Consider the following 14,952-nt stretch of genomic DNA (forward strand, 5'->3'; position numbering starts at 1 on the left):
CTGTATTGGTGCGGGTGCCTTGTATGATTACGGGCGTTGGTTAGCGGTGGTTGCTGGTTGAACATTGTTTGTTGGTGTATACATTGTGATTGAGATTACTCGGGGTAATAGGTTATATTATTAGAAGTAGGGTCAGGATAGGGGGGGGGGGATGAGGAAAGAGAGGAAGTAGAGTTTGATTATGCCTCTCTGGGTGGTTACAGTTGTGGAAGCGGTAATACGTGTTTGTGAGATTATTTCGGGTATAGATTTTTCTAGCCATGTTGAGTCTAATAAGAGGAGGGCTAAGTTTTGACTTATAAGTAGGTTTTGCTAGGGGATCATACGGTGAACTGTGGTGGGGAAGTATCCTAGTATGTTGGAGAATTTGAGTATTTGTGATGGGTTTTTCACTTTTAGTTTGTTGGTTATAAGGGCGAGGTCTAGGGCTGTTAGGAAACCGAGAGCAGTTGCGTCTAGGGCTGAGAGTTTGAGATAGAAGGGTGTTGTTGGCTGGGGGAGTGAGGTAGGGGGGATATTACTGGTGATAAGGAATCCCGTGATTATACTGCCTATTTAATTGGGTTTAGTAGGGCGGGGTTGTTTTCGTTGATGTTTATTAGGGCTGGGAAGCGGGGTTGTCCCTGTTAGGGTAAGGAGAATGGTTCGAGTACTGTAGGCGCTTGTTAGGGAGGTGGCGATGAGAGTAATAAATAGGGCTCAGGCCTTGGTATACGACGTATTTGTGGCTTCGATAATGAGATCTTTGGAGTAGAAGCCTGTGAGGAAAGGTATTCCTGTGAGTGCTAGGTTGCCAATAACTAGGGAAGTTGAGGTGAGGGGCAGTGTTTTAAACAGACCTCCTATTTTTCGAATGTCTTGTTCGTTGTTTAGGTTATGAATAATGGATCCGGAGCACATAAAAAGTATAGCTTTGAAGAAGGCATGGGTGCAGATGTGTAGGAATGCTAGGTATGGTTGGTTAATACCAATGGTGACTATTATTAGGCCTAGTTGACTTGAGGTAGAGAAGGCCACGATTTTTTAAATATCGTTTTGTGTGAGGGCACAGATGGCTGTGAATAGAGTAGTAATGGCTCCCAGGCATAATGTGAGGTTTTGGATTAGTGTATAGTTTTCTATTAAAGGGTGGAAACGGATGAGTAGGAATACTCCGGCAACAACTATGGTGCTGGAGTGAAGTAGAGCTGAGACTGGAGTTGGGCCTTCTATGGCAGAGGGCAGTCGGGGTGAAGGCCAAATTGGGCTGATTTTCCTGTTGCTGCTAGGAGAAGGCCTATTAGTGGAAGGAGGTTTGAGTTGGAGTTTAGGGCTAATATTTGTTGAAAGCCTCATGAGTTGTAATGCAGGAGGAATCGTGTCATAGCTAGGATAAGACCAATGTCGCCAATACGGTTGTATAGGACTGCTTGGATGGCTGCTGTGTTGGCGTCCGCTCGAGCGTGTCATCAGCTAATTAGGAGGAAGGATATAATTCCTACGCCTTCCCAACCGATGAAGAGTTGGAAAAGGTTGTTAGCAGTAACTAGAATCAGTTAGCAGAACTAGAATAGGAAGATAAGGAGATATTTGAAGAGTTGGTTAATGTTTGGATCTGAGCTTATGTACCATAGCGAGGATTCTATAATGGATCAGGTGATGAACAGTGCGATTGGAATAAATATTATGGAAAAGTAATCTAGTTTAAAGCTTAGTGTTAGATCTAATGTCTGGGCTGTTATTCAATGTCAACTTCACATGGTTGTTTCTTGGTTGAAGAAAATGTAGAAAGTTGTTGGAAGAAGGCTAGTAATAAAAGCATATGTTACAGTTGTTTTTACATAATTTGGATATGAGCGTTTTTTGTCAGGGTTGATGAGGGTGGCAAAAATTGGAAGAGTTAGGGAGGCGAGGGTTGTTGTTATAACAGGGGTACACATGATTGTTACTTTTATTTGGAGTTGCACCAATGTTTTTGGCTCCTAAGGCCAATGGATAGCTGTTAGTTATCCTTTAAAAGTTGAGAAAGCCGTAATTTTAAGTACGGAGGCATGGATTAGCAGTCCTTGCAGGTTTTCTCGGTAAATAAGAAGTGATAAGCTTCTATAGTTAGGTTCACAATCTAATGTTTTGATTAAACTATATTTACAGGGAGCAAACCCTAGAATGATATTGGGGTTGAGGGATAGAAGAATGATTGGAGCGAGGTGTATAAATACGAACGTATTTTCTCGTGTGAAGGGGGGTTTTATGTTGATTATATGATGTGTAAGTGTTCCTCGCTGCATTGTGATGAACATGTGGAGAGAGTAGAGGGCTGTAATTAGTATGTTGAGTCCTGTTAGGACAATAGTCATATGGGATCAGGAAAACGAGGCTGCGATTACAAAGAGCTCACCTAGTAGGTTGATAGTGGGGGGTAGGGCAAGATTAGTAAGGTTTGCTGTGAACCATCAGAAGGTTATTAATGGGAGTAGGGTTTGAAGTCCTCGGGACAGTGGTAGGATACGGCTGTGGGTACGTTCATAGTTTGAGTTAGCTAGGCAGAAATAGATGGAGGAGGTGAGTCCATGGGCAATTATAAGGATAAAATTATGATGAATGCATGGGCCGTTACAATAACGTTGTAAATATGGTCGTTACCTAGTAGATTGCCGGGTTGACCTAGTTCAGCTCGAATAAGAAGGCTTAGAGCTGTACCTATGATTCCAGCTCATGCACCAAATAGTAGGTATAGAGTCCCAATGTCCTTATGGTTTGTTGAAAAGAGTCAACGGTTGATGAGCATAGGTAGAGATAGAGAGAAGGGAAGGGTAAAGTGGCTGAGTAAGCATTAGGCTGTAAACCTAAAGACAGGGGTGTAGTCCTCCTTTTAGCAGCCCGGAGGTGATTTTCACATTGAATTGCAAGTTCAAAGGAGCAGCTTTAAAAGTTTCTGCCGGGCCTTCTCCCGCCTTTTTTCCCTGCGGCGGGAGAAGTGGATCAAAGCCAGTTGATTAGGGTATTTAGCTGTTCACTAAATTTTTGTGGGTTCGAGTCCCGTTGATCTAGTGAGGGCTTAGCTTAATTAAAGTAATTGATTTGCGTTCAATTGATGCAGAGTAGGTGTTTGCAGTCCTTATGTACTTCAGAAATTAAAGTTTTTTTACTTACTAAGGGCTTTGAAGGCTCTTGGTCTTGTTTAACCTAAATTTCTAGTGGATAGCCAAAATTAGGGCGGAGGTTGGTAGTAAAAGGGTAGAGGCAATGACGAGTGGGGGAATAAGGAGTGTAGGTTTTGTGTTTTCGAATTGCCATATTATTTTTGTGTTGTTGGATGTAGGAAATAGTGTTAGGGAGATGGTATAGATTAGGCGTATAGAGAAATACAGGTTAAGCAGAGTTCTGATAATTATGATAGAGGGGATGAGAAAGTGATTGTTTATTGTGAGTTCTTGAACGGTAATTCATGTAGGTAGGAAGCCGGTTAGAGGGGGTAAGCCCCCTAGGGATAGGAGGGTGGATGCTCTTAGTGGTGCTAGACAGGTTGATTTGTTTCAGGTGTGGGGATAGTATGAGGGTGGTGGTGTTTGAGTTTAGGTTGAGGGTCAGGAATATGGTAGTTGTTAGGATGATGTCTATGGTGAAGTAAAGAATTGTGATAGTTGGGTTATATACTAGTGTTCTTATTATTCAGCCTATGTGAGTGATTGAAGAATATCCTAGGATTTTGCGTAATTGTGTTTGGTTGAGACCTCCTCAACTGCCTACTGTGATAGATAGGGTAGAGAGAGTTAGGAGGATATGGGTGTTGATTGATGGGTGAATTTGGTATATGATTGAGATGGGGGCTAGTATTTGCCATGTAAGGAGGAGTAGGCCAGAAGTTAGGGATGTTCCTTGGGTAACTTCTGGGACTCAAAAGTGGAAGGGGGCTATTCCTAGTTTTATGGCAAGGGCAGCCCAGTGCAGAACACGGTGGTGGTGCTTTCGGTCGTGGTGGGGGTGGGGGTGGGGGGGGGGTGGGGGTGGGGGTGGGGGTGGTGTGTGGGTGGTGTGTGGGTGTGTGGTGTGGTTGTGTGGGTGTCTTGGGTGTGTGTGTGTGTGTGTGTGTGCGCGCGCGCGCGCGCGCGCGCGCGCGCGCTGTGTTGGGGGAGTGGGTGGGGGATCAAGCGGGGGTCGGGTGGTGGAAAAGCGTGAGAGCTCTGCCGGGGCTGCTCCCAGAGCCTTGGCCGCTGCCCGCACGGCCGGCCGCGCATGCGCAGTAGACGGTCCCCCTCCTGGAACCTGGGCCGGCTCTGGAATCCCCGGGATGGATGCTCAGTTCTCCTCGGTGTGGAGTCTCCGCCGCCGCCGCCGCCGCGCCCAGACCGGGAAGACAGGAATGCCAGGCTGGTCAGCCCGGAGGGAAAACAGGCCTCTCCACACCGAGCCAGGTGCTCACCGCGAAAGGGAGGCCACCGCCCCGCCCCCGATCCCGTCCCCAACCCCGCGTCCTAAAGCTCCTCCAGCAGAGCCCGGTACTCCTCCTCGCTGAGGAGTAGCGGTTCCAGCAAAGCGGGCTCTCCCACGTCCTGCAGCTCCGTCGGGGCCTCCGTTTCTAGCAAAGGTTGCCCCTGCTGCAGAAACTCGGGGGTCTCCAGGAGCTCATCCAGCAGGCTGCAGGGGAGTGCAGACGAGCGCCCAGGCTCCTGGAGCGGCGGGGAGGGCGCCCGGATGGCTTGCATCTGCTCCTGCCCCGCGGAGGCCTCCGGGGGCGCGGGCCCCGGAGGTGGAGCTGCCCCGACTTGGGGCTCCCACGCCGCCCCGGCGACCTGGGGCCCCTGGCCCCAGCCCCACCACGGACTCCCCTGGGACGTGGGCGGCGCCAGCACACCCTGGCCCTGCGGCTCAGCTCCAGCGGGCCCAGGCTGTCCCACCGAGCAAGGGCCCGGCAGGCTGTGGTGCTGCGCGTCCCGATCCCCCCGCCATTGGCTCGGGCGCGGAGGCCACCCCCGGGGAGTCTGAGGGTGGGAGAGCGCCCCTTCCGGAGTCGCCAGGGCAGCGTAGGAAAAATCCCAATCCCCGCCTGCCGGGGCAGGATGGGAGATCCCTGCTGCCTGCGCAGCCTGGCTGGGCTGCAGCGGGGCGACGGCCCCTGCTCCCTGGCCCACGAAAGCCCCCCCCGGTGGGAGAGTCCAGGGCGCGCAGGGCACGTGGGGGGCGGGAAGCCCCGTTCCCCACGCCCCGGTGTGGGTGAAGGCGACCGGCGAGGGAGCGGGGGGACACCCGCCGGGGGCCGCGTCGCCCGGGCCGCCTGCGTGCGCCGGTGCCCCGCCACCCTGGCCTGGGTGCCTGGCCCTCCGGTTCTGAAACCAAATCTGAATCCGGGACTCCGGGAGGCCCGTCTCTCTGGCCAGTTCTTCCCGGGTGGCGATGCCTGGAAAGCGATCCTGCTGGAAGGCTCGCAGGAGCAGGGCGGTCTGGGACCGGGTGACGGCGGTCCGCTTTCGCCTGCCTTCTTGCGGGCCGCGTTTCCCGGGCCAGGGCCGAGATTCCCGCCGGTGCTGCCTCAGCTGGCGCGATCTCTCGTTCTGAAACCAAATCTGGACCCTGGGCTCCGGAATGCCGATGGCCTGGGCCAGCTCTTCCCTGGTGGCGATGCCCGGGTACGGGTTCCGTTCCGTTCAAAGCAGGCTCGCAGGGCCTCCCTCTGGCTCGGGGTCCAAACGAGTCTCCTTCGCCGTCCTCGTCCTCGGGCTCCCGCCGGGAGGGCGCCGTCGCCGGGTGTCGGGAGAGCCATCGCGGGGAGACCTGGCCGGAATTTCGCGGACAGACACGGGCAGAGAGAGGCCGGCGATCTCCAGTGCCCCTCAGTCGGCCTGTGCACGGCGAGCAGGTGCGGCCAGGAGGCCGGCCCAGCCGGCCAGCGGCCCTTATAAAGGCCCACAGGCTCCACCCCTTCAGGAATGCCGGAGGAGCCCAGGGCAAGCCCGCCCTCGGAAGCCGGGACCCACAGGGCCCAGGTCACTGTGGCCTGGGTATGGGTGGGGCCGGAGAAGCCCCGGAAGTGGGGAGTGGGGTGGGGGGAGTGGCTGATGATTTTCAGGATTGGGTTGGATTTGCGTAGTGGAATCATTGGTGCTTTTGTAGTTGAGGTACAACGATGGTTTTTCGTATCATTGGTTATGGTTGGAGTCCATATGGAAGCAATGACATATGTTTTATTGACATTAAGTGTATTATCGGTTATGGGGTTTGTAGGTTTTTCTCCTAAGCCCTCTCCTATTTATGGGGGTTTAGCGTTAATTGTTAGTGGTGTGATTGGTTGTGTGATTATTTTCAATTATGGGGGGGCTTATATGGGTTTAATGATATTTTTAGTTTATCTGGGGGGTATAATAGTTGTCTTTGGTTATACTACAGCAATGGCCATTGAAGAGTATCCTGAGACATGGGGCTCAGGGCTTGAGGTTCTAGGGGGTCTTTTGGTAGGATTAATGATGGAGGTAGGGCTGGTTTTATGGGTTTTAAGTTTGGATGAAGAAGTGGTGGTGGTTAATTTCAATAATATGGGTAACTGGGTGATTTTTGAGGGGGAGGGGTCGGGGTTAATTCGAGGTGACTGTATTGGTGCGGGTGCCTTGTATGATTACGGGCGTTGGTTAGCGGTGGTTGCTGGTTTGAACATTGTTTGTTGGTGTATACATTGTGATTGAGATTACTCGGGGTAATAGGTTATATTATTAGAAGTAGGGTCAGGATAGGGGGGATGAGGAAAGAGAGGAAGTAGAGTTTGATTATGCCTCTCTGGGTGGTTACAGTTGTGGAAGCGGTAATACGTGTTTGTGAGATTATTTCGGGTATAGATTTTTCTAGCCATGTTGAGTCTAATAAGAGGAGGGCTAAGTTTTGACTTATAAGTAGGTTTTGCTAGGGGATCATACGGTGAACTGTGGTGGGGAAGTATCCTAGTATGTTGGAGAATTTGAGTATTTGTGATGGGTTTTTCACTTTTAGTTTGTTGGTTATAAGGGCGAGGTCTAGGGCTGTTAGGAAACCGAGAGCAGTTGCGTCTAGGGCTGAGAGTTTGAGATAGAAGGGTGTTGTTGGCTGGGGGAGTGAGGTAGGGGGGATATTACTGGTGATAAGGAATCCCGTGATTATACTGCCTATTTAATTGGGTTTAGTAGGGCGGGGTTGTTTTCGTTGATGTTTATTAGGGCTGGGAAGCGGGGTTGTCCTGTTAGGGTAAGGAGAATGGTTCGAGTACTGTAGGCGCTTGTTAGGGAGGTGGCGATGAGAGTAATAAATAGGGCTCAGGCCTTGGTATACGACGTATTTGTGGCTTCGATAATGAGATCTTTGGAGTAGAAGCCTGTGAGGAAAGGTATTCCTGTGAGTGCTAGGTTGCCAATAACTAGGGAAGTTGAGGTGAGGGGCAGTGTTTTAAACAGACCTCCTATTTTTCGAATGTCTTGTTCGTTGTTTAGGTTATGAATAATGGATCCGGAGCACATAAAAAGTATAGCTTTGAAGAAGGCATGGGTGCAGATGTGTAGGAATGCTAGGTATGGTTGGTTAATACCAATGGTGACTATTATTAGGCCTAGTTGACTTGAGGTAGAGAAGGCCACGATTTTTTAAATATCGTTTTGTGTGAGGGCACAGATGGCTGTGAATAGAGTAGTAATGGCTCCCAGGCATAATGTGAGGTTTTGGATTAGTGTATAGTTTTCTATTAAAGGGTGGAAACGGATGAGTAGGAATACTCCGGCAACAACTATGGTGCTGGAGTGAAGTAGAGCTGAGACTGGAGTTGGGCCTTCTATGGCAGAGGGCAGTCAGGGGTGAAGGCCAAATTGGGCTGATTTTCCTGTTGCTGCTAGGAGAAGGCCTATTAGTGGAAGGAGGTTTGAGTTGGAGTTTAGGGCTAATATTTGTTGAAAGCCTCATGAGTTGTAATGCAGGAGGAATCGTGTCATAGCTAGGATAAGACCAATGTCGCCAATACGGTTGTATAGGACTGCTTGGATGGCTGCTGTGTTGGCGTCCGCTCGAGCGTGTCATCAGCTAATTAGGAGGAAGGATATAATTCCTACGCCTTCCCAACCGATGAAGAGTTGGAAAAGGTTGTTAGCAGTAACTAGAATTAGTTAGCAGAACTAGAATAGGAAGATAAGGAGATATTTGAAGAGTTGGTTAATGTTTGGATCTGAGCTTATGTACCATAGCGAGGATTCTATAATGGATCAGGTGATGAACAGTGCGATTGGAATAAATATTATGGAAAAGTAATCTAGTTTAAAGCTTAGTGTTAGATCTAATGTCTGGGCTGTTATTCAATGTCAACTTCACATGGTTGTTTCTTGGTTGAAGAAAATGTAGAAAGTTGTTGGAAGAAGGCTAGTAATAAAAGCATATGTTACAGTTGTTTTTACATAATTTGGATATGAGCGTTTTTTGTCAGGGTTGATGAGGGTGGCAAAAATTGGAAGAGTTAGGGAGGCGAGGGTTGTTGTTATAACAGGGGTACACATGATTGTTACTTTTATTTGGAGTTGCACCAATGTTTTTGGCTCCTAAGGCCAATGGATAGCTGTTAGTTATCCTTTAAAAGTTGAGAAAGCCGTAATTTTAAGTACGGAGGCATGGATTAGCAGTCCTTGCAGTTTTTTCTCGGTAAATAAGAAGTGATAAGCTTCTATAGTTAGGTTCACAATCTAATGTTTTGATTAAACTATATTTACAGGGAGCAAACCCTAGAATGATATTGGGGTTGAGGGATAGAAGAATGATTGGAGCGAGGTGTATAAATACGAACGTATTTTCTCGTGTGAAGGGGGGTTTTATGTTGATTATATGATGTGTAAGTGTTCCTCGCTGCATTGTGATGAACATGTGGAGAGAGTAGAGGGCTGTAATTAGTATGTTGAGTCCTGTTAGGACAATAGTCATATGGGATCAGGAAAACGAGGCTGCGATTACAAAGAGCTCACCTAGTAGGTTGATAGTGGGGGGTAGGGCAAGATTAGTAAGGTTTGCTGTGAACCATCAGAAGGTTATTAATGGGAGTAGGGTTTGAAGTCCTCGGGACAGTGGTAGGATACGGCTGTGGGTACGTTCATAGTTTGAGTTAGCTAGGCAGAAATAGATGGAGGAGGTGAGTCCATGGGCAATTATAAGGATAAAATTATGATGAATGCATGGGCCGTTACAATAACGTTGTAAATATGGTCGTTACCTAGTAGATTGCCGGGTTGACCTAGTTCAGCTCGAATAAGAAGGCTTAGAGCTGTACCTATGATTCCAGCTCATGCACCAAATAGTAGGTATAGAGTCCCAATGTCCTTATGGTTTGTTGAAAAGAGTCAACGGTTGATGAGCATAGGTAGAGATAGAGAGAAGGGAAGGGTAAAGTGGCTGAGTAAGCATTAGGCTGTAAACCTAAAGACAGGGGTGTAGTCCTCCTTTTAGCAGCCCGGAGGTGATTTTCACATTGAATTGCAAGTTCAAAGGAGCAGCTTTAAAAGTTTCTGCCGGGCCTTCTCCCGCCTTTTTTCCCTGCGGCGGGAGAAGTGGATCAAAGCCAGTTGATTAGGGTATTTAGCTGTTCACTAAATTTTTGTGGGTTCGAGTCCCGTTGATCTAGTGAGGGCTTAGCTTAATTAAAGTAATTGATTTGCGTTCAATTGATGCAGAGTAGGTGTTTGCAGTCCTTATGTACTTCAGAAATTAAGTATTTTTACTTACTAAGGGCTTTGAAGGCTCTTGGTCTTGTTTAACCTAAATTTCTAGTGGATAGCCAAAATTAGGGCGGAGGTTGGTAGTAAAAGGGTAGAGGCAATGACGAGTGGGGGAATAAGGAGTGTAGGTTTTGTGTTTTCGAATTGCCATATTATTTTTGTGTTGTTGGATGTAGGAAATAGTGTTAGGGAGATGGTATAGATTAGGCGTATAGAGAAATACAGGTTAAGCAGAGTTCTGATAATTATGATAGAGGGGATGAGAAAGTGATTGTTTATTGTGAGTTCTTGAACGGTAATTCATGTAGGTAGGAAGCCGGTTAGAGGGGGTAAGCCCCCTAGGGATAGGAGGGTGGATGCTCTTAGTGGTGCTAGACAGGTTGATTTGTTTCAGGTGTGGGGATAGTATGAGGGTGGTGGTGTTTGAGTTTAGGTTGAGGGTCAGGAATATGGTAGTTGTTAGGATGATGTCTATGGTGAAGTAAAGAATTGTGATAGTTGGGTGATATACTAGTGTTCTTATTATTCAGCCTATGTGAGTGATTGAAGAATATCCTAGGATTTTGCGTAATTGTGTCTGGTTGAGACCTCCTCAACTGCCTACTGTGATAGATAGGGTAGAGAGAGTTAGGAGGATATGGGTGTTGATTGATGGGTGAATTGGGTATATGATTGAGATGGGGGCTAGTATTTGCCATGTAAGGAGGAGTAGGCCAGAAGTTAGGGATGTTCCTTGGGTAACTTCTGGGACTCCAAAGTGGAAGGGGGCTATTCCTAGTTTTATGGCAAGGGCAGCCCAGTGCAGAACACGGTGGTGGTGCTTTGGGTCGTGGTGGGGGTGGGGGTGGGGGGGGGGTGGGGGGGGGGGGGGTGGTGTGTTTGGGTGTGTGGGTGTGTGGTTGTGTGGGTGTCTTGGGGTGTGTGTGTGTGTGTGTGCGCGCGGGGGCGCGCGCGCGCGCGCGCGCGCTGTGTTGGGGTGGGGGGTGGGGGATCAAGCGGGGGTCGGGTGGTGGAAAAGCGTGAGAGCTCTGCCGGGGCTGCTCCCAGAGCCTTGGCCGCTGCCCGCCGCACGGCCGCGCATGCGCAGTAGACGGTCCCCCTCCTGGAACCTGGGCCGGCTCTGGAATCCCCGGGATGGATGCTCAGTTCTCCTCGGTGTGGAGTCTCCGCCGCCGCCGCCGCCGCGCCCAGACCGGGAAGACAGGAATGCCAGGCTGGTCAGCCCGGAGGGAAAACAGGCCTCTCCACACCGAGCCAGGTGCTCACCGCGAAAGGGAGGCCACCGCCCCGCCCCCGATCCCGTCCCCAACCCCGCGTCCTAAAGCTCCTCCAGCAGAGCCCGGTACTCCTCCTCGCTGAGGAGTAGCGGTTCCAGCAAAGCGGGCTCTCCCACGTCCTGCAGCTCCGTCGGGGCCTCCGTTTTCTAGCAAAGGTTGCCCCTGCTGCAGAAACTCGGGGGTCTCCAGGAGCTCATCCAGCAGGCTGCAGGGGAGTGCAGACGAGCGCCCAGGCTCCTGGAGCGGCGGGGAGGGCGCCCGGATGGCTTGCATCTGCTCCTGCCCCGCGGAGGCCTCCGGGGGCGCGGGCCCCGGAGGTGGAGCTGCCCCGACTTGGGGCTCCCACGCCGCCCCGGCGACCTGGGGCCCCTGGCCCCAGCCCCACCACGGACTCCCCTGGGACGTGGGCGGCGCCAGCACACCCTGGCCCTGCGGCTCAGCTCCAGCGGGCCCAGGCTGTCCCACCGAGCAAGGGCCCGGCAGGCTGTGGTGCTGCGGGTCCCCGATCCCCCCGCCATTGGCTCGGGCGCGGAGGCCACCCCCGGGGAGTCTGAGGGTGGGAGAGCGCCCCTTCCGGAGTCGCCAGGGCAGCGTAGGAAAAATCCCAATCCCCGCCTGCCGGGGCAGGATGGGAGATCCCTGCTGCCTGCGCGCAGCCTGGCTGGGCTGCAGCGGGGCGACGGCCCCTGCTCCCTGGCCCACGAAAGCCCCCGGTGGGAGAGTCCAGGGCGCGCAGGGCACGTGGGGGGCGGGAAGCCCCGTTCCCCACGCCCCGGTGTGGGTGAAGGCGACCGGCGAGGGAGCGGGGGGACACCCGCCGGGGGCCGCGTCGCCCGGGCCGCCTGCGTGCGCCGGTGCCCCGCCACCCTGGCCTGGGTGCCTGGCCCTCCGGTTCTGAAACCAAATCTGAATCCGGGACTCCGGGAGGCCCGTCTCTCTGGCCAGTTCTTCCCGGGTGGCGATGCCTGGAAAGCGATCCTGCTGGAAGGCTCGCAGGAGCAGGGCGGTCTGGGACCGGGTGACGGCGGTCCGCTTTCGCCTGCCTTCTTGCGGGCCGCGTTTCCCGGGCCAGGGCCGAGATTCCCGCCGGTGCTGCCTCAGCTGGCGCGATCTCTCGTTCTGAAACCAAATCTGGACCCTGGGCTCCGGAATGCCGATGGCCTGGGCCAGCTCTTCCCTGGTGGCGATGCCCGGGTACGGGTTCCGCTCAAAGCAGGCTCGCAGGGCCTCCCTCTGGCTCGGGGTCCAAACGAGTCTCCTTCGCCGTCCTCGTCCTCGGGCTCCCGCCGGGAGGGCGCCGTCGCCGGGTGTCGGGAGAGCCATCGCGGGGAGACCTGGCCGGAATTTCGCGGACAGACACGGGCAGAGAGAGGCCGGCGATCTCCAGTGCCCCTCAGTCGGCCTGTGCACGGCGAGCAGGTGCGGCCAGGAGGCCGGCCCAGCCGGCCAGCGGCCCTTATAAAGGCCCACAGGCTCCACCCCTTCAGGAATGCCGGAGGAGCCCAGGGCAAGCCCGCCCTCGGAAGCCGGGACCCACAGGGCCCAGGTCACTGTGGCCTGGGTATGGGTGGGGCCGGAGAAGCCCCGGAAGTGGGGAGTGGGGTGGGGGGAGTGGTTGATGATTTTTAGGATTGGGTTGGGGATTTGCGTAGTGGAATCATTGGTGCTTTTGTAGTTGAGGTACAACGATGGTTTTTCGTATCATTGGTTATGGTTGGAGTCCATATGGAAGCAATGACATATGTTTTATTGACATTAAGTGTATTATCGGTTATGGGGTTTGTAGGTTTTTCTCCTAAGCCCTCTCCTATTTATGGGGGTTTAGCGTTAATTGTTAGTGGTGTGATTGGTTGTGTGATTATTTTCAATTATGGGGGGGCTTATATGGGTTTAATGATATTTTTAGTTTATCTGGGGGGTATAATAGTTGTCTTTGGTTATACTACAGCAATGGCCATTGAAGAGTATCCTGAGACATGGGGCTCAGGGCTTGAGGTTCTAGGGGGTCTTTTGGTAGGATTAATGATGGAGGTAGGGCTGGTTTTATGGGTTTTAAGTTTGGATGAAGAAGTGGTGGTGGTTAATTTCAATAATATGGGTAACTGGGTGATTTTTGAGGGGGAGGGGTCGGGGTTAATTCGAGGTGACTGTATTGGTGCGGGTGCCTTGTATGATTACGGGCGTTGGTTAGCGGTGGTTGCTGGTTGAACATTGTTTGTTGGTGTATACATTGTGATTGAGATTACTCGGGGTAATAGGTTATATTATTAGAAGTAGGGTCAGGATAGGGGGGATGAGGAAAGAGAGGAAGTAGAGTTTGATTATGCCTCTCTGGGTGGTTACAGTTGTGGAAGCGGTAATACGTGTTTGTGAGATTATTTCGGGTATAGATTTTTCTAGCCATGTTGAGTCTAATAAGAGGAGGGCTAAGTTTTGACTTATAAGTAGGTTTTGCTAGGGGATCATACGGTGAACTGTGGTGGGGAAGTATCCTAGTATGTTGGAGAATTTGAGTATTTGTGATGGGTTTTTCACTTTTAGTTTGTTGGTTATAAGGGCGAGGTCTAGGGCTGTTAGGAAACCGAGAGCAGTTGCGTCTAGGGCTGAGAGTTTGAGATAGAAGGGTGTTGTTGGCTGGGGGAGTGAGGTAGGGGGGATATTACTGGTGATAAGGAATCCCGTGATTATACTGCCTATTTAATTGGGTTTAGTAGGGCGGGGTTGTTTTCGTTGATGTTTATTAGGGCTGGGAAGCGGGGTTGTCCTGTTAGGGTAAGGAGAATGGTTCGAGTACTGTAGGCGCTTGTTAGGGAGGTGGGCGATGAGAGTAATAAATAGGGCTCAGGCGTTGGTATACGACGTATTTGTGGCTTCGATAATGAGATCTTTGGAGTAGAAGCCTGTGAGGAAAGGTATTCCTGTGAGTGCTAGGTTGCCAATAACTAGGGAAGTTGAGGTGAGGGGCAGTGTTTTAAACAGACCTCCTATTTTTCGAATGTCTTGTTCGTTGTTTAGGTTATGAATAATGGATCCGGAGCACATAAAAAGTATAGCTTTGAAGAAGGCATGGGTGCAGATGTGTAGGAATGCTAGGTATGGTTGGTTAATACCAATGGTGACTATTATTAGGCCTAGTTGACTTGAGGTAGAGAAGGCCACGATTTTTTAAATATCGTTTTGTGTGAGGGCACAGATGGCTGTGAATAGAGTAGTAATGGCTCCCAGGCATAATGTGAGGTTTTGGATTAGTGTATAGTTTTCTATTAAAGGGTGGAAACGGATGAGTAGGAATACTCCGGCAACAACTATGGTGCTGGAGTGAAGTAGAGCTGAGACTGGAGTTGGGCCTTCTATGGCAGAGGGCAGTCGGGGTGAAGGCCAAATTGGGCTGATTTTCCTGTTGCTGCTAGGAGAAGGCCTATTAGTGGAAGGAGGTTTGAGTTGGAGTTTAGGGCTAATATTTGTTGAAAGCCTCATGAGTTGTAATGCAGGAGGAATCGTGTCATAGCTAGGATAAGACCAATGTCGCCAATACGGTTGTATAGGACTGCTTGGATGGCTGTGCTGTGTTGGCGTCCGCTCGAGCGTGTCATCAGCTAATTAGGAGGAAGGATATAATTCCTACGCCTTCCCAACCGATGAAGAGTTGGAAAAGGTTGTTAGCAGTAACTAGAATCAGTTAGCAGAACTAGAATAGGAAGATAAGGAGATATTTGAAGAGTTGGTTAATGTTTGGATCTGAGCTTATGTACCATAGCGAGGATTCTATAATGGATCAGGTGATGAACAGTGCGATTGGAATAAATATTATGGAAAAGTAATCTAGTTTAAAGCTTAGTGTTAGATCTAATGTCTGGGCTGTTATTCAATGTCAACTTCACATGGTTGTTTCTTGGTTGAAGAAAATGTAGAAAGTTGTTGGAAGAAGGCTAGTAATAAAAGCATATGTTACAGTTGTTTTTACATAATTTGGATATGAGCGTTTTTTGTCA

The 14,952-nt window shown here is 50.7% G+C and overlaps 2 protein-coding genes and 1 pseudogene across 2 annotated transcripts in view; all 3 read right to left on the bottom strand.

The window, feature by feature from the left end:
* The window catches only part of LOC126947324 (NADH-ubiquinone oxidoreductase chain 5-like), a 40,068-nt gene extending 25,646 nt beyond the window's left edge, over window positions 1–14,422 (bottom strand). Inside the window, exons 1-3 of the mRNA XM_050778005.1 lie at window positions 13,942–14,422; window positions 7,397–7,546; window positions 840–989 (exon numbers count right to left, since the gene is read on the bottom strand). Of these exons, the coding sequence (XP_050633962.1) occupies window positions 840–989; window positions 7,397–7,546; window positions 13,942–14,002 (361 nt within the window). The 5' untranslated portion in view covers window positions 14,003–14,422. The remainder of the gene's footprint in view (window positions 1–839; window positions 990–7,396; window positions 7,547–13,941) is intronic.
* LOC126947326 (double homeobox protein 4C-like) lies at window positions 4,455–5,755 on the bottom strand (annotated as a pseudogene).
* On the bottom strand, window positions 11,002–12,298 carry LOC126947329 (double homeobox protein 4C-like). Its single transcript, XM_050778007.1, is given in 4 exon segments — window positions 11,002–11,103; window positions 11,105–11,461; window positions 11,463–11,612; window positions 11,615–12,298. Coding segments are annotated over 4 exon segments (1,278 nt in total). The 5' UTR covers window positions 12,284–12,298.
* Window positions 14,423–14,952: the final 530 nt, after the last annotated feature.

Source organism: Macaca thibetana, unplaced genomic scaffold (assembly GCF_024542745.1).
Source record: "Macaca thibetana thibetana isolate TM-01 unplaced genomic scaffold, ASM2454274v1 unplaced_scaffolds140, whole genome shotgun sequence".
In the NCBI taxonomy this organism is placed as follows: Eukaryota; Metazoa; Chordata; class Mammalia; order Primates; family Cercopithecidae; genus Macaca; species Macaca thibetana.